This window comes from Amphimedon queenslandica, unplaced genomic scaffold, assembly GCF_000090795.2.
Source record: "Amphimedon queenslandica unplaced genomic scaffold, v1.1 AMPQUscaffold_13453, whole genome shotgun sequence".
NCBI lineage: Eukaryota > Metazoa > Porifera > Demospongiae > Haplosclerida > Niphatidae > Amphimedon > Amphimedon queenslandica.
The window spans coordinates 144,570-164,683 of NW_003546311.1; the positions used below are offsets into that span (position 1 = coordinate 144,570).

Genomic DNA, 20,114 nt, shown 5'->3' on the forward strand with positions numbered 1-20,114 from the left:
AATGCATTTACAGTCGATAGAAACTCGTGGGGTTTCAGACGTGATGCAGTTTATAAAAATTTTCTTTCAATTGAAGGAATACTAGAGCAATTAGTAACAACAGTTAGGTAAGGATAACATTGGGGGGATATTATTTAAACTGTCATTAGTTGTGGTGGAAATGCTCTGATGAACATTGGCCCAACTCATGATGGAAGGATTGTACCTATTTTTGAGGAGAGGCTAACACAAGTTGGTATGTATTATCATTTTAATTTTTCATACATCTAATGACTTATTGATATGTCAGGATCATGGCTCAAGACTAATGGTGAATCAATTTACAATAGCAAACCATGGACTCATCAAAATGACAGTAGCACTGGGAGTGTATGGTAAGTTTTGGAGCTATTTCTCACTCTCTTTCTCCCTTTTCTTTCATTAAGGTACACAACTGCCAATAATTTTGTGTATGCTATTGCATTGAAATGGCCTGATGGTAATACTCTTAAGTTGGGATCAGTGAAGACATCATCCACCACCACTGCTACAATGCTTGGATATGGTAAAGTTGATTTTAGTAGTTCCAATGGAGTTGTTCAGGTTACTTTCCCTAATCTTCCATTGGATACACCATTGATGTGGGCTTGGGTTATTAAATTTGAAGGAGTTACTGGCTAACAATTATTTATTGCTGCTTTGCTATTGGTAATTAAACGTACCCAGCTGCTAGCTTCATATTTAAACTTCATTAAAAAAAACAAAAAAACTTTATTATATTGCCACTTTATATAATTTGCTAGACTTTTGTTGCATATATATGTGTGTGTATATCTCAAATGTGTGTTCACAAACAGTAAAACTCCATTAAATGCTTGTCGGTGGTTCTTTAGATGTAGGTGTCTTACCAACTCCTTTAGCTGTGGGTGTCGCTGATGCAGTTGGAGTAATGACTTCAATTTCCAGTATGTCATTTGGTGAGGATTGTACAAGTGATACAACATCAGCATGCATGAGCCATCTCACATCTTTGTCATTAACTTTTATTATCCAGTCATCAACAGCAAGACCCCTCTATCAAAATTAAAACGATAAAATTTGGTTCTGAAAATACCCAAAAAAACAATTTTATTCCAATTTCTGACAATGCTTATTAATGACCTTATGCTCAGCAGAAAGTTTGAGCTATAATTCCAACTAAAAATTTTTTAGTTGTGATAATTATGCTACACAAATGCATATGTAGTTTGTTTTTATTCCTTACATCATCATCATCATCTCTGACTGATGATATTCGAACGGGTTTAGAGCCTCGTACAGAGAATCCATATCCTCCGGTTGTCCTTTTACTGAGCGTCAGTTTCTTCGGAGGACTCCAAGAGTATTCAGCACAAAACTTTTGTAGAGGTCCCTTTGAAAGAAAACTCTTCAAATACTAGAAACATTATTAGCTTTAACTTACAATAGCTTCAAAAGTGTCTTTCACTTTTGTAAAGGAAGGAATGACTGGATTCAGATCAATTATAGCAGCTATACAGAAATCATAAAAATTCATTTTAGTATTGTGTAAATATAAAGCTACTTACGTTGTATTGTGGGTGATATCATTGCAATGCTTTCTGTATTGGACACTTTGTCTTTCATGCGTTGTGTTCGAGTGCTTGCATCCTCCAATAACTATCAATTTATCCTTTTAAGTTATGATATGATTTATCAGGAATATTACCTTTTTCAGTATTGTGATCGATTCGAGCTCTTTGCTGAGACTTTTAAAGTTTAATGCATAATCATGGAGCACTGTAGCACAATTTAAATGTGATTTAGCTATAAAAGAAATCAATCATGAACAGACATTACTGATTATACCTAGTCCCATTTGATGCTTATCGTCAGGAGAGAAGAGTTCATCAATATTAGTACTATCTGCTGTGTACAGGAAATGCAGTTCAGTTGTAATGGATGCTCTGTGTGCCTCAATATCTCTATCATTTAATCCTTCTACAATATTTATTATATAATTTTATACTCGTATAGTAATTTTTTGTGTCTCCTTACTTGAGCAAATCTCATACATTTTCTCATGTATAACTGCAGCATAATAGTGAGCAATTGCTTTATAGTGAGCGTCTTTTATTTTAACAATTGCTGCCCAGGCTGGAGGTATGTATTCCTTAAAAGGAGGTTCCTCTACTAGCTCGCGTAATGGTCTAAAGCATTCTGCTATCTGTAATAAAAGGAATATTAATATAATTGAATCATGAGATGCATTTTTGGTGAAATTTGGTCAAAGTCCCTTTAGGGACTTTGAAGCAACTTTAAAATTCATACAAAAATTCAAATTTGATTGGAATCAATTGAAACGTGATATACAACATTAGAGCATACATTAGAAAAAAGTTATAAAAATGAAAAATTTTCTCCATGCCATTTTTGACAAAGTTTGGCTAAAAAGACCCTGCACCTATAGTACAGAGTTTTCAGCCTAATTTTAAAGCAACTTCAAAATTTCTTTAAAATTCAATTTTTGAATTCAGTTAATATAATTATTGCTGTTAATATTAGTATTACACCACATCTGTATTATACAATAATATAAAGGCTTAACTGTTTTAGTTCTTTGTGAATACTCTACTAGCGATTGTATATCTGTCTCCTTCAATCCTTCAAGAACAAGCAGGTCCCACTGGAGCTCAACAGCTTGTGCCTAAAGAGGAGGATAGTGGCAATTAAAATAAGCTTAATCTCCTTGTTGAGTCTTACCCTCATTAGATCACTGAAAAATGAAAGTACTTGAGGTGTCATATCCAGAGTTGGGGAGTGTGAGAAGTTGTGCTTCATGTATTCAATAATTCCTGCAGTGAGTTAGTGAATATAAGCAAGCTATGAAGTTGTTTGATCCTACCAAGTGCTTTTTCTAAGTAGCTGATAGCCGTCTGTATGTTTTCTTTGGTGCTGCGATCCTATTGAGTAATTATATTTGATTATATCTAATTATATTTAATTATTAAAGGAATTTAATGAACTCTTTATAATGTCTCTCTCTCTTTATCTCTCATTGATGCTGTAGCAATACAACTGTGTGACAGCTCATTGCTTCGCCTTGTCCAATAGAGTCTAGTCTTTCATGTGTTCGTGCTTTCACGTTCACACAATTCCTTGACACAGACAAAACTCGACTCAAATTATCCATCATTCTTTCTTTATGAGGTGATACTCTTGGTTCTTGAAGGATTAACGTTACGTCGACATTAGCAATTTCGTATTTAGCTTCTCTCATTAGCCGAACTGCTTCCAACACAAACACTTCACTGCTAGCGCCCTTCCATTGCTCATCATTATCAGGGAACAACTGTCCAATATCGGGTTTACCAATAGCTCCTAAAATAGCATCAGTGAGACTGTGATAGAGTACATCGCCGTCCGAGTGAGCTATTGTTCCTTTAGAAAATCCATCAATCTTGACACCACCAATGACACAGCCTTGCTTAGCAACTTCAGGGCTAGCTAGTCTATGTATATCAAAGCCATGACCGATTCTCATTAAAGGTGGTTTTTCACTCATTCTCTTTAAAGTTTAAGGGTTAAAGTTTAAGCCAAGCCTTAAATGCTTATGTAAACCATTATACCACACTACTGACCTGTTGTGCTCCTATCTGGGTGTATAATGCTGCTATGTTGAATATCACACAAGCCTATCATAGTGTTAATAAGCATGAAGACAAGAGCATATTTATATACTGCATCACCTTTTCAAATACATAGCTTTGCTGTGTCGCAGGAGTACCATTAATAGCATCATGCCTAGTATGATGGTATATAGGAATAATGGTGTATCAATTCTTTTATCTTACCATATGAACGAGATGCCATGTTGAATTTTCGAATTGATGAAACGCTTTGAGAGCAAAGATAAGTGACCTAAGTATTCAAAGAGTGTCTTTATGCCACTATCATCTTTTGGCACTGACGATATGGACTGTAATTGAGATAATTATAATAAAAATACTTTATTTTCATTACATAGCGAAGCTCTTGAAAATCACAAATTGCATCTTGTACTAATATTGGATCAACATAATAATGCTTTTCAACCACATCCTGTAATAATTTGAACATTAATACAATATACATATATACTTTAGTTGCATCTCATTGGCTCACAGATAAAGGAGAGATGAAACTTATTCTATTTGTTGTTTTGAGTGAGAGTGGAATTAAAGGAATCTGTGTGCTTCGGGCACTAAACAAACAAATAAATAATAAATAGAAACATGCTCGGTGATTTTTACCTCTCAGGTTGATAGGCTTGTAATGAACTATTAATCTTAGCCAGTTCCGATCTCAGTAGCTGAATCTTTGAAACTGAAAAATCATGCTCCAGTGAAGCCTGATCTCTTGTTTTCTTATTCAATACTTTCCTTTAAAAGAAATGCCAAATAATTATACATAATATAAACAAGGAAAATACACTCCATATTACATTAATTTGATATATCAATGTTGACCCAGCCTTAATTACCAATGTACTATTATGAGCCAAATCACAGCAGAATCATTGCCAATAAATAATGATCGATATACAGTAAATACTTACGTATGCCCATATTTGGCACTATAATAAATAACAACGTGCAGCAGCTACACCATATTTGGCAGGAGTGCATAGTATAATGTTGATGGCATAGCATTGAAAATAATTCTCGTGAATATACTTGACTAATGCAAACTGTAGAGTATGTAATTACTAGAGGAGTACATGCATCAAAGAATTATATTTAATTATTGTGTATGAGTACATTTCAGGGTATGACTTCATATCAATTACATACATTTTTGACAGCTTTTTAGTCCCTTTCGTTATTTCTTGCTCGACGCCTATTTCTTTGCTTAATTGATCTTTCCTATGCTGTAATTGCGTTCTGATTGTTCCGACATCTCCTATAGAGCTCTGCAAATAAAGAGACAGGGAAAAGGGTTTACTGAATGAAGAATGAAAAGGGGGATGGTGAGATAAAAGTAGGTGTAATGGTAGAAACAAGGCAGTAATATATGATACGATCATAGTTTATAGTAGCTGTAATCAGGCTTATCTTACTGCTATTAGGCTGTAACCATAAACTGTATCGTATGGCTTCAGGTACATAAACTTATCTTTTCTGTACACAACTCTATATAGTAGACACAAACAACTACATCATCACTAGGGTCCAGCCTAATTCCTCTGATCACATACAGCACAGTTTAATAAATCGAGTCCTTACATTTACACTGAGAGCATTCTCAAGTTTTACGCCTTTCAGGACGGAGTTTCTAGCAGCAGCAGCCATTGGCGAGAAAAAAAGTGAACACAAGGGCTCAGGTCTATGGGTAGGTTGTCATAGCAGTGTCGCGCCTGATACGGTTGATAAGCACTCACTCCCTCTCACTCGCTTTGGAATGCATTTGTAGCAAGGTCGTATTTGTGTAGTAGTCTACATTCTATCTGCAGTGCAGGCTGTTCAAGCTTACCACTTTCCCAACGTTTAGAGGTATGTGATGGCGCCCAGTTACTGCTGGACTAGTAGTAGAGTTAGAACTAGCTGCCATTAGATTTCCTCCTCCTAGATCTGTTACTGTGTGATAAATTCCTTGAAACCTCAAATACTGTCAACAAAGGCTCTGAGTGGGTGGATATTATGTGGACCGCCGCCCCCAATTTGAATACAAGCTCTGCTCTTCCAAAAGCCTAAATGTAATTTATTTTAAATGATTATGCATGAACTAAACAGTTTTTTGAACTGTTTAGCAGGCTAGCAGTAAATATATTCCTAGCACTTTCAGTTTTGTACACTTTTGTGACTAATCCACGTGATAACACGTGTGTGCCTTTATTAACTAACCACGCCCCGGAATTGGCAACGTAAACAGAAATGCCAGCAAGTAAGTAATGGAGGATTCTTCTCTCTCGTCATCCTTTCTTCTTTTATTTCTTTAGAGGATCGTTTTAAGCACCTTAAAGCTAATGTTCCTTCTTTAGTGTTACCTGCCAAGAAGACCAGCCCCCTTCCCCCAATAGTGTAAGCAGCCTTGCCTACCAGGTCTTCTTTTACACTCTCTCACTTTCCCCATGCATATAGTGATTTACCTGATGCCACTACGATTCAAATAGATGATAAAGTGAGTGACAATTGATACCATTTCTTTTTAAGGCAGGAGAGAATGAAACCCCAACCAATTATCAGCTACTGTCCATTCTATAAATATGGTCTCTTTCTCTCTCTCTCTCTCTTTTAGTCGGTGAAGCTCTCAAAGACTGAGCTTTATGATGTCAGTGAGATCGGACGTGGCCAATTCGGTCAAGTGAATAAGATGACACATATGGTGACTGGGAAAGTAATGGCAGTAAAGGTAATGCCTGTGTCTCTGTACATAGCATCTGTACACTCTTGAATTGAGTTGAATGAGAGTTGAGAATTTACCTGAAAGGTCCTCATTTTATTTTATGATTGTTCTTTTTTTTCTGCTCCAGAGGATCCGTGTCACACCTGATCAGGCAAAAAGCAAAAGTTTACTGATGGAGTGGAAAGTACCAAAGAACAGCGTAGAATGTCCTTATACCATCCTCTTTTATGGAGCTTTCTTTTGTGAGGTAGATAATGTTAATCGATATTCTATTTTACTGTTTTTATTAGAATGATGTCTGGATATGCATGGAACTAATGGACAGATCTTTGGAAGAGCTTTATCATTTAGTTTACGACAAGTTAAAGGAGAGCATACCAGAGCTAGTAATTGGGAAAATGGCACTTTCTGTGCGTACCACCCTATCTATTGCAACATTAAAATTATTCTCTTTCTCGTCTTCTCTCTCTCTCCTTTCTCACAGACTCTTAAAGCTCTGACTTATCTCCATGACAAACTTAATGTCATGCACAGAGGTAAAATGACTTGTAAATCTACTACAATTCTTCTATTTCTGTTTTCTTAAAGACGTCAAACCTTCCAATATTTTAATCAATCAAAATGGTGAGATCAAACTTTGTGATTTCGGTATTGCCGGAGAACTCGTAGACTCTCTAGCTAAAACAGACATTGGATGTCGACCTTATTTGGCAGTAAGACCACACACACAGACACACACTAAAGCTTTCAAACTGTTACTTTTTTAAAAATTAGCCTGAGCGCATAGATGAACCACAACACGAGTATGATCACAGATCTGATGTGTGGAGTCTCGGTATTACAATGGTAATTGACTATTGTGTGACTATTATATATTTCATGTATTCGTAGTATGAAATAGCAATGGGGGAGTTCCCATATCCTGTTGATACATTAAGAAGTATTTTTGGATTAATTGAAATGATTGTAAAGGGTTCGCCGCCAAGACTTACCAGCGATCGATTCTCCGGAGAACATAAGGACTTTGTGGCACAATGGTATTTAGGAGGAGTAATTATCTAATGCTTTCATTTCTATTTTTTTTTCTAGTTTGACAAAGAGTAGAGATTCCAGGCCTCGTTATAAAGACCTTAATGTAACTATAGATAATTATAACGATGATAATAAAAATATTCTCTCTTTTTCTCCTTCAAGGCCCATTCATTTATTCAAACAATAGAGAACACTGGAGTTGATATGCATTGTTGGTATACCACGATACTCACTAAATACAATGATGATCTACCACCAGATAAGACAGAACCTAGCGCTACGAATGTACCAGAATTAGTATCATGATTATTTTCTCACCTTTTTTGTGTCAATTTTGTGTCATTTTTATTTGTTTGTACACATAGTGACTTATGACAAATTTTATGTGATTTTTGATAATTAAAAATTATGAATTTTTTTGTTTCGCGGCAATTTCCCCGCGAATGTATATGGGAGTGGTCTATTATTAGCCACGCCTCCTGCTGAGTGTATACAACAATCATTTGTAATGGTCATGTGAATGTCATTCCTATTGATGTCAGGCTGGACTCCTCCTTTAAAAAGAGCAGCAGCAGTAGTTCAGCAGTCTAATATTGTATTGGTATTATCAAGAAGGATATTCAGAATGGCTAGCGGAGAAGAGAACACAGCAGAAGGAATTCTAAGTCAATTCTCGACTGACATAGAAGCTCAGTGAGTGTCAAGACAATGAAAAGAGGAGACTATACAATATTTGTGTTTTTTTTGTAGAAGGCATAGCTCTTTCAGCTGGCTGCCATCGTGGAAACCAACTTCAAGAGAATTACTGGAAGAAGCAGAAAGAGAAGTCCTACAGAGTAAAGTCATTCTTGTACAATTATAATTCATTCATTTATGTATATTTTAAAACCTTTAGACATAACTCGAGGCTTTGATAACCTTTATGTCCCGATCGGTGGAGATTCATTCATTCGAACCATCACCCTGTCACCAGAGACACAGTCCCCTCCTCCCTCCCCTCCTCTTGTCATGGTCCACGGGTTCGGGGCAGGCCTCTGTTGCTTTTTCCGTAACTTTGAAGGACTTGCCAAGAAAAGGCGGGTTTTTGCATTCGATGTCCTCGGATTTGGTCGTAGCTCTCGCTCGGATTTTAGTACAGACACTGAAAGAGTAGAAGAAGAGTTTGTGAGTTCAATAGAGAATTGGAGGGCAGCCATGGGCCTTGATAAGATGATACTCTTGGGACACAGCCTTGGAGCCTTCATGTCCACATCATACGCAATGAAATATCCTAATCGGTATGGAATAATAATAATAATAATAATAGTAATAACAATAATAATAATATAATTCCCTTTCTGATGCTCATAGCTCAATAATTATTTTTTTGTTTTCACTTCCTAGAGTTCAGCATTTGATTCTGGTTGAGCCTTGGGGCTTTAACAGGAAGCCAGAAGTGATCGATTCTGAATTTGCACAAAGTAGAAAGTACAAGATAGCACAGTCTTTCACCGGTCGCTTTAACATGTTCACACCAGTCAGAGTAGCTGGACCTTTAGGTATAATGACATCATCACCAATTACGTGATATTGTACATGTACATGTAGGTCCTTATCTTGTTACGAGGTTTCGTCCTGATCTTGAAGAGAAGTTTGGTCCCCAGTTCATGAAATATGTCTATCACTGTAACGCCCAGAAGCCTACGTAAGACAACTTCATTCATTGTCACATGACAAATTATGTGATTTATTTTTCTAGCGGTGAAACGGGTTTCTTCTATCTCCAAGTACCCATAGCCTGGGCCCGTAGACCAATGCTGGAGAGATTCGATGCTCTGAATCCCAATATACCAATCTCTCTCCTTTACGGGACTCGGTCGTGGTTCGATAACGAAACTGGTAGGAAGGTTTTTGATGCTCGACCAGGCTCTTACGTCGATGTGCATTATGTGAAGGGGGCTGGGCATCATATTCATGCAGATATGCCTGATGTGTTTAACGAGATAGTAGAGTATGTATGTGAACTGACTGTCGATGGAAGAGACAAAGTAGTGAACGGCGAAAACAGAGAAGATGTTGCTTTTCATACTCACTAGAGACAATAATTTCTTGTTATCATCAATATTTTAAAAAGTTCTATCTCATCATTATTATTTAATCTCTCTACATTATTATTATTATTTAATCTCTCTATAGCATCGTTGTATTTGTATAATTGTAAATGTTTATTTATGATTAATTATCTTATAAATCATCATTATTAGGCAGCAGTGGGGTCTTGAATAACTGCTACAACAAACTTCTCTTCTGTAAAATGAAGTGAAAAGTTGTTTCACAATTAGAAAGATCTCTTACATACCTGGGACAATGACAACTTCAGAGTCCTTGAGTCTCACTCTAGTGTACTGTAAGTTCTCCTGTGCACTGTATTGCTTAATGGATGCCTTCAATCCACTGAGTATTTGATAGGCTAGTCTGTGGTAAGCTTCAACTGCTTCATCATCCAAGCTTTTCTCATTAACTGAAGTAGTCACTAGCTCACCTTAAAAGAAAGGATTAAAAAGGAAATACTCCTCGTCTGTACCTTGCAAGTTCATGACAATGACACATTTAACGCCTTTCCTTGTCCTCAGATGTTCTATTTGTCTCTCAGTCTCTTCCTAAAAGTGGGAAAAAATTAAGAAAATAACAACACCATCACTTACCGAGGCCATCTTTTTCTTTTAGCAAAAGGGCGGAGTTTGAGTTTTGCGTGGGCGTACAATTACGAGCCCAGCCCATCATGTCTTGTAAGCTTAAATTTCAGTTTTCTTTTTATTTATTTATTTATTTATTTATTTATTTATAGTTAAAATAGAAGTAGTTGTTGAGACTCGTTCAGAGCTAGGAGAATCCCCTCACTACGATCCTCAAAGTAATGAAGTGATTTGGGTTGACTGTGATGGAAAGAGCATCAACTTCTTTGATGTTGAGTCAAAAAGAAACAGAAAACTCCAGTTAGAGAAAAAAGTGGCTATTGCCATACCTTGCAAGAGTGGTAACTCTGTGCTTGCTCTCATGGAAAAAAATATATGCCTTGTTAACAGAGATACAGGCAAGCAAAATAATTAGTGATGAGGCTAGCTTAGAACATTTTTATTTTTCATTATCAGGTGAAGTGACAGTGTTGTGTAGTGTTGAAGAAGAGAGACCATTAAATAGGTTTAACGATGGAAAATGTGATAGCAAGGGAAGGCTGTGGTATGGAACTCTATATCCTGCTCCTCTCTCTGATATCTTTAATAACAAGACTCCACCTTCTTATGGAGCTTTTTATTCATTTGATGGAGGTAAGAAGTAAGAGAGAGAGGTAGGAATGACAGTGTTTTTTTAGTTACAATTAAGCAACATTTAAGTAAAGTTGAGTTATCTAACGGTCTAGACTGGAGCATTGATGATAAATGTCTTTATCATATAAATTCCATGCCAAAGAAAATATATTCATATGACTACGAAGCTGACTCAGGAACGATTTCTAATCAAAGGGAAATCATTGATTTTAGCACCGACTCATCTTTAGGCTATCCAGACGGGATGTGCAGGGACAGTGAGGGTAAGCTGTGGGTTGCTGGTGTTTGTGGATCAAACATATCACGCTGGGATCCAGAAACTGGTGAAAGACTGCTAAAAATTGATATGCCAGTTGTCCATCCAACTGCCTGTTGTTTTGGAGGGAGTGATTACAGCACCTTGTACGTCACTTCGGGAACTTTTGGGTCAAGTGACGAAGAGATAAAGAAGTTTCCACTCTCTGGTTCTCTTTTTGCTATAACTGGCCTTGGGGTGACCGGACTACCAGCTAATTCTTTTGATGATACTAAATGTGCAGCTAAATCGTCTTTGTAATAATGAGAACTAGGACATGGACAATAAAAAGTACTAAAACTTTACGTGCACAAAATAATAATAAATCAAATTAATAATGATAAATTTTCAATTTTAGCAATAATAATTTTCTTCACATGCAAACCCATAAGGTATTAAACAGCGTAAGCGAAAGAACTTTTCTCTACAACAAATGTCATGATCATAGCAACCGAGATGGTAGCAGCAGTCACCACAGACCATCTCCCAACAAGTGCAGCCTGGCCCACACATGCCTAGGCATTCTTGCTCAGGACAAGGTGGGCAATACTCTAAGCAGTCGTCCTCATCATCTGTTAGCTTGTCATTATAATCAAATAGTATGTTAGTATAGTTAAGTCTGTGCAGGCTTTCCAGTTTCAAGGCAAACTTGTACAGAATAAGTGCAGGCTGGTAGTTTTTACCGGTAATTCCTTTTGCCCCCAATGCATAGCATGCTTTAATCAGTAAGTCCTTCTCTTGTATTATGTTAATAATACCTCGCTTCATTTTTTCACTAGTAAAGTCATAGATATATCTTCCTTGTTCTCTTTGTGACAGTTCACTAAATAGAATGATCTTGTCATCAATTGATGTCATGTCTCTCACTTTAGCAACAGTCTTGACTGATACTGCAATGTCCTCTCCATCATAGCTGATGAATCCTTTTCCTCCAATAATGCTGGTAGTCATTAGTGTTGTAGCATCATGTATCGATGATACTAGTGTTCGGCCTGACATTGTACTTATTTCTAGAAAATTCTTTCCAGTTTTAAAATTAATCCCAGTGTTAGTAGCAGCATTGCTATAAGATCCTTGCAATTGTTCCTCATCAAATTGATTCAGGCTAAGATTACAATTGACAAAATATACTGAAAAATTCAACAGAAGAAAAACGATTCTCTTCATGACTAACTGGCTAGATTTATCATAGACTAAGACTATTATATGCTCACTATGACATATGTGATTATATCACACAAACTGCAAACATTAGGAGCAGAATAGCAACAAGATAAACCCATTACCAAGAGTGCTTATTAAGCACACCCACGCAATTTATAACTGCGGCAATAACTTACCGAAACTTGAACATTAATAATGGCGGTTGAGCTCCAGTATTGCTTGACTGTGCCACCAGGAGATCCCCAGCAGAGGCCAGTCCGTTTCATTGGAAAGTTGAGATGCTTGAAAGATTTAAAGTGGCTGCAAATTTCGGATTATTTGTCTCCAAGAGTAGATCAGCAGGTACTCCAGCCGCCATTTTAAAATTGATTTTTATGGATGATTTTTACCACAGACTTGGTTCGCTGCTTTAGAATCTGTTGAAAAGAACACCACAGTCTCCCTTTGGCTTTCTAATGCTATAGTTTCGGCTCTCCCATTCAAAGTCAGCCGTCACAACTCTCCAGGCAGGCCCCATGCTCTGAGCAGGACTGTCAATACATTAAAATTGCATGATCATCCAGAATATGCTTTTATCGTAAGAATGCCAATAACAATATTCCTTTTAAGATGATTGTTTTTTAAATATCAGATTGCATGCGAGAGGAGTGAAGCATACTCCCTTGGTTGTGCTGTTGCAAGATGTTATCCTCGTTACAATAAGTCCACTACTGGCTCTGTCAAGAACATTAACGTACAAGTTGGTTTTATTTTTGTCGGTGATGACACACGCCCACTCACTGATCAAGAGAGGCAAGCTTTATCTGAGACTGGCGAAGGTACTTTAAGTTTAAAATATCTACTGCACTTTTTTGTTTTTTCTCTCCTTGTTTATTTCATCATGTGCAGGTATTAGACTGACTCAGTACATTGTTGATGCTCCATGTAGCGAGATGCACACTGATGGCTTCCTTGAGGTGATTTTTTTATTTTGGTTTTGCTTTAATGTTTAGAAATTTTGTGTATGTGTAGCAAATCAAAGAAGTTGGAGCAAAGTTAGGCTTGACGCCATTTGTGATAAGAGGAGAGAATTTAAGAGAAAAAGGATTTGGAGGTAAAAGAAATGAATATTACATTAATCTTTCTTTTCTTTTTCAATCTCTAGGTATTTATGGTGTTGGACAAGGTGCGTCACGTCCACCTGCTCTTGCTGTTTTGAGTCATTGTCCTCCAGGAGCAACAAAGACCATAGCTTGGGTCGGGAAAGGGATCGTCTTTGATACTGGTGGAACTTGTCTTAAAACCAGAGTAAGGAAATATTTGCAATTATGACTGTAGAGTAACATAATTATAGTATGTTTCTTCGATATTGTTGTTTCTTTATGTACTTTAGTTGCGATTCCTATTGTTTTTGTAGCTCTCAATGCTAGGAATGAAGAGGGATTGTGGTGGAGCAGCAGCCATTTTAGGAGGATTCTATGCTGCCGTTAAACTTGTGAGCAAAACTTACTTGATTGTGCTAGCAGTATTCATGCTCACTGTTCCTTTTAAAGGGGTTTTCAGAGAATCTTCATGCTGTCTTTTGCCTTGCTGAGAACTCTATAGGACCATTAGCGACACGACCTGATGATGTACATACACTGTACTCTGGTAAATAATTAATATATTATGTGTATTACCCTCTGCTGCATTACTCCTCTCTCTTTCTCTCAGGTAAAACAGTTGAGATCAATAATACTGATGCTGAGGGCAGGCTTGTATTGGGAGATGGTGTGGTGTATGCTAGTAAAGATCTTAAGGCCGACATTGTTGTTGACATGGCCACGCTTACTGGAGCTCAGGTATCTCAACCAGTAGAATTCTATTCTATTTTCATTTTGCAGAGTTTCTAAAATTAATTTTGGTTAAAGACTTTCGTCAAAAATGGCACCTGGAGAATTCGCAATTTTATGATTTTTTCTACTGCATATAATTATGTGTACTTCTGTTACGTAGAAAGTTTGGGCTCATTCCAAAAATTGTTTTTTTATGAATTTTTGAAGTTGCTACAAAATAGATTGTCAAAAATGACTAGGAGAGAATTCTCCATTTTTATAAGTTTCTCTGATGCACACATTTGAGCTGATTCTGATCAAATTCTGATTTTTTATAAATTTTAAAAGTTGCTCAAAAATCAGGCCAAAGTCACTGTACTATAGTATAGGGTGTTTGGCCTAATTTGGCCAAAAATGAAAAGGAGAGAATTCTTTGTTTTTATAATTTTTTCTTAAACATATACATGTTCTAATGTTGTATATCAAGTTTGAGCTTATTTCGATCAAATTTAGATTTGTTATGATTTTTTAAAGTTACTCAAAAATTGGGCCAAAGTCCCTGTACTATAGTACATGGTTTTTGGCCAAATTTTGCCAAAAATGACTAGGTGAGAGTTCTCTATTTTTATAATTTTTTTTGATACATATACATGTAAATATGTTATATAGAAAGTTTGAGCTTTTTCCGATCAAAATTTGATTTTTTATGAATTTTTAAAGTTGCTTCAAAATTGATGTGTACATGTAAAAATGCATTACTTTATATTGCATTGAGCTGACCCCTTTCTTTCATTTGTGTTACAGGGCATAGCTACTGGTAAGTATCATGGTGCCATATTGAGTAATGATGAAGGCATTGAGGGTCACTGCTCCATTGCTGGAAGGGCTTCCGGAGATCTTGCCTTTCCAGTCCCTTTCTCTCCTGAGCTTCATTTTAGTGAATTCAATAGCGTATTGGCAGACATGAAGAATTCAGTTCAGGTTTACCTTTAGTGTAAATGTAACTTTTAAAAATTTTTATATGTTTTAGGATCGCAGTAATGCGCAAGTATCTTGTGCTGGCTTGTTCATATTCTCTCATTTGGGATTTGACTTTCCCGGAACATGGCTCCACATTGACATGGCAGCTCCTGTCTCCTCTGTAATAAAGAGAGAGAGAGTTAAAAGACTAATTATAACATTTATTTTTCGTTAGGGTGAAAGGGCTACTGGATATGGAGTTGCTTTATTAGCTACACTCTTTGGTTCATTGTCTAGCAATCCACTACTGAAGAGTATTGCTCCAGCTATTAGCATGTCATCTAAAGCTGTGGATGAACACACTGTGACAAAGAAGAGGAAAATAGAGACCTAGTTATCTCCTGCCTCCCTTCACTCTTTGCAAAAACTGATGATTATTTTTTTAGGCAATTGCTGATAAGATGTTAATAATAGAAATTGTTTTAAAATTAGACAAAATGTAAAGGACGAGCCTAAGCTAGCTAGGAAATCAGGCTCTGATCTGTAGATCTTCTTGTTTTTGTAGCTGCCATAGATACATAGATTGAAGGGATTGCCCCATTTTAGTAATTAGTCAGTTTTTGTAGATATACAGAGCATTACGGAAAGCAGATGGCAGCTAGAAGGGCTAGAGATGGAATTGGAGAAAGAACACAACAGCAAAGACGAGATGGAGACGCAGAGACTATGGTCCAGTTCAAGCAATACGTCAAAGAGATGCAGAAAAGTCGCGGAAGAGCTGTAGAGATGAGGATTGCCGTCTTACTGAGCATTGTAGTTGCTTTGAAATTCTTTTCTGTTTCACCAATGGACTTGGACACTGCTGTACTCCACAGAGTATTCTTCTTTCTACTTAGTATGCTTCATTTTTATTGATAACATTAAATTTACCACTTTTTAGTTGCAATTCTTATTATTCTTTTTACAACTTGGCTGGATTATTTTCCCAGTAAAATCGAAACATTTGAAATGAGGTATCTATACACATGTATATGATCCTTTTGATAGAACATAACTGACTATTGCTCCTTTATTAGGCCGGCAGGTGGACAGGGACTTCCATTGGCTTGTCTATTACCGCCAATGACTTGCATTGCTTTGTTATCTCATATCATTAATCATCAGCCAGCATTGATCCGTAAACTAGAGAAAAGATTGTGTTTTATGTTTTGACTTTCTCCATTAGAGCTTGTTTCTCTTTACCTTGTCCTCTGCTGTACTATTTCAATAGCCACAGTTCTACCAACCTTGCTCAATTCTGCTCCTTATCCTAATTCAATAATTATTTACAATCTATTATTAATTATTATAGTCTTTGTCATTAGCAATGTTTTACAAGGCAAGTCAGTATTAAAGCTGTTTTTGCTTATTATTATTATTTTATTTTTAGTTCCTTCTCTTCCACTTTTTCTACATTGCACTCTTTATAGTGTTTTTGTTCCATTTCTGCTTTATTCCTTTCCAAAGTCATTCACTCTCTGTGAGGTATCTCTCTTATGTCAGGGAGTCAGTCTACTGGTGGTAGATACTACACTATTAATGCTCATTAAAGTTAGTTGTTTCATTATACACTTTTTGATTTTAATAGCTTGTGTAAAAGTTTATAAGTCAATTCCAAAGCCTTTTGCCAATGCCACATAGGTTTCAGCCCATGGTTTTTCCAAAAAATGGCTCCGAAATCACCCCCAATTTTTATTACATTTTCTGATACACATTCATGTCCTTATGCTGTGTAGAAAGTTTGAGTCGATTTCGATAAAAAATTTTCAAGTTGTGACCATTTTTAAAAATGGGCCAATTTTTGAAAAATACCCAAGGCTATAGCCCATGGTTTTTTTCCAAAATTGGCTCCGAAATCACCCCCAATTTTTATTACATTTTCTGATACATATTGATGTCCTTATGCTATGTAGCAAGTTTGAGTCAATTCCGATAAAAAATTTTCAAGTTATGACCATTTTTAAAACGGGCCAATTTTTGAAAAATACCCAAGGCTATAGCCCATGGTTTTTTCCAAAAAATGGCTCCGAAATCACCCCCAATTTTTATTACATTTTCTGATACACATTCATGTCCTTATGCTGTGTAGAAAGTTTGAGTCGATTCCAATAAAAAATTTTCAAGTTATGACCATTTTAAAAAACGGCCAATTTTTGAAAATACCCAAGGCACCTGATTGCACGTTATATTTATTCCTCTGTCTCCTTTAGTTTGATTTATACGAATTACCTGATGTATTTTCTGTTGAAAGAAGCACTTCATTTCTTTTTCTTGAAGTAAGTACAATCTTTAAAGTTATTGGGTGTTTGACAGTGTTTCTTTTCAGTTTGGGGTCACTGGGTTCATCTTGTGCTGTTTCCTTTTCTCTTTCTTCCTCTACAAATTAGCTTGTACCAAGTAAGAGTGGTAATTACTGCACAGCTGTACCTCCATTACTATTGTCTTCTCTTTAGTGAGTCTTTTTACATTCATGCCTGGTCTCTCGGCTTCTTACAAGTTTCTTTCCTTTTTGCTTTCTTTGTTGTATTGCCCTCGCTTGGCCTCGTAATGGATTCATCTCCATTCCCGTGGCTAATCGATTTTTTATTTTCTTCTCAAGAAAGAGTAAGGGTTTATAAATAAGATTTAATGCTGATTTTAAGCATCATTCTCTATAGACCTTATTACTCTGTTACTGGATGTGTGTTGTATTCCTCACTTCAGTCATAGTAGTAGCACAATCGGTTCATATTCCAAGTCTCTCTTGCCTCAAAAGTGAATCGTAAGTATAGACACTCTCCTAAGTTTCTAACTCCTTATGAATCAATTTCTCTTTGTATTCTCTTCCTTTTCAGTCCTTCCTCTCTCTGGATGAGGAAATGGTTCCATTTGCTAGCAGTTGCAGTGTATGTCCCTGGCCTAATGTTTGATCCACTTTTACTCTCCGTCTCCTCATCTCTAGTCACAGTGTTCTTCATCGTCATTGAAGTAAAGGATCAATGGTATAACACTTCATTAACACTCTCACTCTTCTTTTCTAGCTAATAAGGTTATTTGGTATATGGCCTCTTGGTGACGCTATCAATAAAATGTTGATCCCGTTCACCGACGAGCGTGATACTGGTTACCTGATACTAACGCATACTTACCTACTATTGGGATTCTCAATACCAATCTGGCTTTACCCTCTACACCAAACTAATTCAGGTACATACATGTATATGCATGACATTAGTGTGACAAACCTGTCTCTTAGTATCACAGTTAAGCATGTATTCTGGTGTCCTTGCTCTTGGAGTGGGTGATTCTATTGCAGCTGTCTCAGGGACGCTAGTTGGGAGACACAAGTGGCCTGGGACGAGTAAAACGTTTGAAGGGACCTTCATGTCGGTTGTATGCCAATTTATAGTAGCAGCTGGAGTCGTTTATACAAGTAAAAGTAGTGCAAGGAAAGTGTTGGGCTACTCTATCCTTTTTTAGGTAGCTCTGTTCCTCCTCTCTCTCATTACTCCTGGACTGTCCTTGGCTCAAGTATATTAGTAGGATCGGCAATGGAAGCATACACGCATCAGATCGATAATTTACTGCTAGGGATTGTTCAGTATGTTGTATGCATAGCTTTCTTATGATAGAGAGAATTAATGGACAGTACATTGAAGAGCACTGTGCTTAGCTACTAATACTAATCATTACTTTTTAACTTTAATGACAAATAAATTAATATTTCTAACAAATTGAATGCTAATAGTCTCTCTCTCTCTCTCTAAGGAGTATAATAATCTGACAAAATGGTGGCTCCTTGCAAGCCGGTCTTATTTAGAAAGTTTTTCCACTCCGTAAGCAGTTAAGACCAATACAATTGACCCAATCAAATGTAACATCCTGATTAAACTGTAGAGACAAGAGAGAGAGAGGGGGAGAAGAGAGAAGCAGTGACTAAAGGAATTCGTACATTATGTACAAGGCGCAAAAATTGTACATTTAGCATAATGTTGCATAAAGTTATCATAAAAGTGAATTAATTAACTAGAAAATTAATTGCAAATAATGTAAACAAAGAGATTGCAAAAAAAAACTAAATCAAAGTATTCCAAAAGATATAGATATAAAGCAAATCATTTTGTTTTGTCCTTGTAAGCAATGTAATATTTATATCCTATATAAGCTGCCACTCCAACTATGATAGCTCCAAAGAATAGGATGCGTCTTAAATTAGAATTACCATCACTGCAATATTGTGTATGTATGTATGTGTAGACATATGAAAGAAAGGAAGAGAGAGAGAGGGAGGGAGGGAGAGATATCTTGGTCTTCATTGCAGTCATAACCAATGTACATGTATTATGCGTCTTATGTGTGATGGGGTCTTAAAATTCATTGAATGAGACAGCCGCCACATGCTAAATTCGTTAGAAAGCTGATTAATAGTTCAATGGCTGTAAGTTGTATTCTAAATGAACCTAACCTGTCATCTTGAACTCCTGGTGGATCTGGCTTAGTCTTCTTCTATTGTAGAGAGAGAGAGAGAAAGACACAACAATAAAGAGAAGACATTTTGACACTTGGTTTGAATGGAGTGTGCATTCATTTGGATTCAATACTGCACACGTATAACAGTTACATAATAATTACATGACTGACCTCAACAGGTTTAACACTTCCAGCTGCTAATTCCCCAATCAAATAATTCTGCTGGAGCTCACGTGCATCGGGAGAATGGCCGACATCTTCAAATGCCTCAGTAGCATCACGACCTAAAGAGAAACAGTAAAGAACTATGCATGTAGTTCAACGCACCTCCTTGCTCCAAAAGGACCTCTTCTCCTCCAGGATGCTAGAAAAATGTAAATAACGAATGAATTAGTGGAAATGTACCTCTTCCATAAACTTGGTGACATCATAGACTTTATTGTGAACCACCATCCAAAGACTGTTCTGGTCCTTATGCTTTACAATCTCGCTCCATTCAATTTTTCTCAATCCTCCTTCTGAACTGGTCTCTTCGTCACCTGGAAAAAGGCAGAGATGGTGAAAGGGTTTTATTTAGCGTGTGTTTACTGTTTAGCATGTTTAGGACGTACCTGGTAAATCAGCCATTTTTATTTCTCACGAGAGCAGAATTCACGTGATTGAATTTGAGGGTGTTGTCTCTTTTGGGCGTGGTCAACTGGTCCTCAAAGTTTT

General features: G+C 36.7%; 9 protein-coding genes across 13 annotated transcripts; 6 read left to right on the top strand and 3 right to left on the bottom strand.

The window, feature by feature from the left end:
* LOC100639819 (alpha-L-fucosidase-like) lies at window positions 1-841 on the top strand (the record flags this gene model as incomplete). Its single annotated transcript, XM_019995173.1, has 4 exons — window positions 1-107; window positions 150-235; window positions 290-374; window positions 426-841. Coding segments are annotated over 4 exons (513 nt in total), but the record flags the coding sequence as incomplete, so codon positions are not given.
* LOC105312341 (rhophilin-2-like) lies at window positions 727-5,698 on the bottom strand. Of its 3 annotated transcripts, none has more exons than XM_019995132.1 (18): window positions 5,488-5,698; window positions 4,809-4,927; window positions 4,269-4,397; window positions 4,141-4,219; window positions 4,000-4,077; window positions 3,831-3,955; window positions 3,726-3,780; window positions 3,618-3,671; window positions 2,882-2,939; window positions 2,740-2,831; window positions 2,585-2,683; window positions 2,035-2,203; window positions 1,846-1,977; window positions 1,706-1,803; window positions 1,566-1,656; window positions 1,442-1,509; window positions 1,247-1,390; window positions 727-1,053 (listed from the first exon to the last, which is right to left on the bottom strand). In XM_019995132.1, the coding sequence occupies exons 1-18, from the start codon at window positions 5,563-5,565 to the stop codon at window positions 847-849; spliced, it is 1,875 nt and encodes a 624-aa protein (XP_019850691.1). In that variant the 5' UTR covers window positions 5,566-5,698; the 3' UTR covers window positions 727-846. The 3 variants fall into 3 exon arrangements, with proteins under 3 accessions (XP_019850691.1, XP_011403221.2, XP_019850692.1); XM_011404919.2 differs by having other exon boundaries at window positions 1,244-1,390; XM_019995133.1 differs by lacking the exon at window positions 5,488-5,698 and adding an exon at window positions 5,241-5,462 and having other exon boundaries at window positions 1,244-1,390.
* Window positions 5,699-5,792: 94 nt separating this feature from the next.
* LOC100639945 (dual specificity mitogen-activated protein kinase kinase 6-like) lies at window positions 5,793-7,805 on the top strand. Its single transcript, XM_003385686.3, has 12 exons — window positions 5,793-5,898; window positions 5,954-6,035; window positions 6,096-6,135; window positions 6,253-6,366; window positions 6,488-6,607; window positions 6,651-6,770; window positions 6,845-6,896; window positions 6,949-7,073; window positions 7,135-7,206; window positions 7,252-7,397; window positions 7,450-7,495; window positions 7,555-7,805. The coding sequence occupies exons 1-12, from the start codon at window positions 5,889-5,891 to the stop codon at window positions 7,696-7,698; spliced, it is 1,071 nt and encodes a 356-aa protein (XP_003385734.1). The 5' UTR covers window positions 5,793-5,888; the 3' UTR covers window positions 7,699-7,805.
* Window positions 7,806-7,896: 91 nt separating this feature from the next.
* Window positions 7,897-9,618, top strand: LOC100640073 (protein ABHD4-like). Its single transcript, XM_019995139.1, has 6 exons — window positions 7,897-8,085; window positions 8,143-8,228; window positions 8,288-8,669; window positions 8,776-8,930; window positions 8,980-9,076; window positions 9,131-9,618. Exons 1-6 carry the CDS (start codon window positions 7,913-7,915, stop codon window positions 9,465-9,467), a joined length of 1,230 nt encoding a protein of 409 aa, XP_019850698.1. The 5' UTR covers window positions 7,897-7,912; the 3' UTR covers window positions 9,468-9,618.
* On the bottom strand, window positions 9,536-10,151 carry LOC100635560 (uncharacterized). The gene is made up of 4 exons (XM_003385651.3): window positions 10,077-10,151; window positions 9,956-10,031; window positions 9,731-9,913; window positions 9,536-9,678 (listed from the first exon to the last, which is right to left on the bottom strand). The coding sequence occupies exons 1-4, from the start codon at window positions 10,083-10,085 to the stop codon at window positions 9,632-9,634; spliced, it is 315 nt and encodes a 104-aa protein (XP_003385699.1). The 5' UTR covers window positions 10,086-10,151; the 3' UTR covers window positions 9,536-9,631.
* On the top strand, window positions 10,081-11,360 carry LOC100640199 (regucalcin-like). The gene is made up of 4 exons (XM_003385688.3): window positions 10,081-10,160; window positions 10,220-10,465; window positions 10,524-10,700; window positions 10,745-11,360. Exons 1-4 carry the CDS (start codon window positions 10,154-10,156, stop codon window positions 11,254-11,256), a joined length of 942 nt encoding a protein of 313 aa, XP_003385736.1. The 5' UTR covers window positions 10,081-10,153; the 3' UTR covers window positions 11,257-11,360.
* A 962-nt stretch (window positions 11,361-12,322) lies between these two features.
* On the top strand, window positions 12,323-15,400 carry LOC100640324 (probable aminopeptidase NPEPL1). The gene is made up of 12 exons (XM_003385689.3): window positions 12,323-12,501; window positions 12,554-12,736; window positions 12,791-12,977; window positions 13,048-13,115; window positions 13,171-13,252; window positions 13,304-13,446; window positions 13,556-13,633; window positions 13,692-13,788; window positions 13,852-13,979; window positions 14,757-14,933; window positions 14,983-15,093; window positions 15,148-15,400. The coding sequence occupies exons 1-12, from the start codon at window positions 12,355-12,357 to the stop codon at window positions 15,304-15,306; spliced, it is 1,560 nt and encodes a 519-aa protein (XP_003385737.1). The 5' UTR covers window positions 12,323-12,354; the 3' UTR covers window positions 15,307-15,400.
* Window positions 15,401-15,485: 85 nt separating this feature from the next.
* On the top strand, window positions 15,486-18,660 carry LOC100640451 (dolichol kinase-like). The gene is made up of 13 exons (XM_019995135.1): window positions 15,486-15,807; window positions 15,853-15,925; window positions 15,989-16,089; window positions 16,138-16,290; window positions 16,342-16,502; window positions 17,162-17,227; window positions 17,278-17,348; window positions 17,405-17,555; window positions 17,609-17,712; window positions 17,786-17,918; window positions 17,972-18,137; window positions 18,187-18,363; window positions 18,411-18,660. The coding sequence occupies exons 1-13, from the start codon at window positions 15,564-15,566 to the stop codon at window positions 18,557-18,559; spliced, it is 1,749 nt and encodes a 582-aa protein (XP_019850694.1). The 5' UTR covers window positions 15,486-15,563; the 3' UTR covers window positions 18,560-18,660.
* Window positions 18,619-20,110, bottom strand: LOC100635813 (cytochrome b5-like). 3 transcript variants are annotated; one of them, XM_003385654.3, is made up of 6 exons: window positions 20,012-20,109; window positions 19,806-19,939; window positions 19,728-19,764; window positions 19,572-19,684; window positions 19,396-19,436; window positions 18,619-18,821 (listed from the first exon to the last, which is right to left on the bottom strand). In XM_003385654.3, the coding sequence occupies exons 1-6, from the start codon at window positions 20,025-20,027 to the stop codon at window positions 18,743-18,745; spliced, it is 420 nt and encodes a 139-aa protein (XP_003385702.1). In that variant the 5' UTR covers window positions 20,028-20,109; the 3' UTR covers window positions 18,619-18,742. The 3 variants fall into 3 exon arrangements, with proteins under 3 accessions (XP_003385702.1, XP_003385701.1, XP_019850699.1); XM_003385653.3 differs by lacking the exon at window positions 18,619-18,821 and adding an exon at window positions 18,918-19,157; XM_019995140.1 differs by lacking the exon at window positions 18,619-18,821 and adding an exon at window positions 19,286-19,347 and having other exon boundaries at window positions 20,012-20,110.
* Window positions 20,111-20,114: the final 4 nt, after the last annotated feature.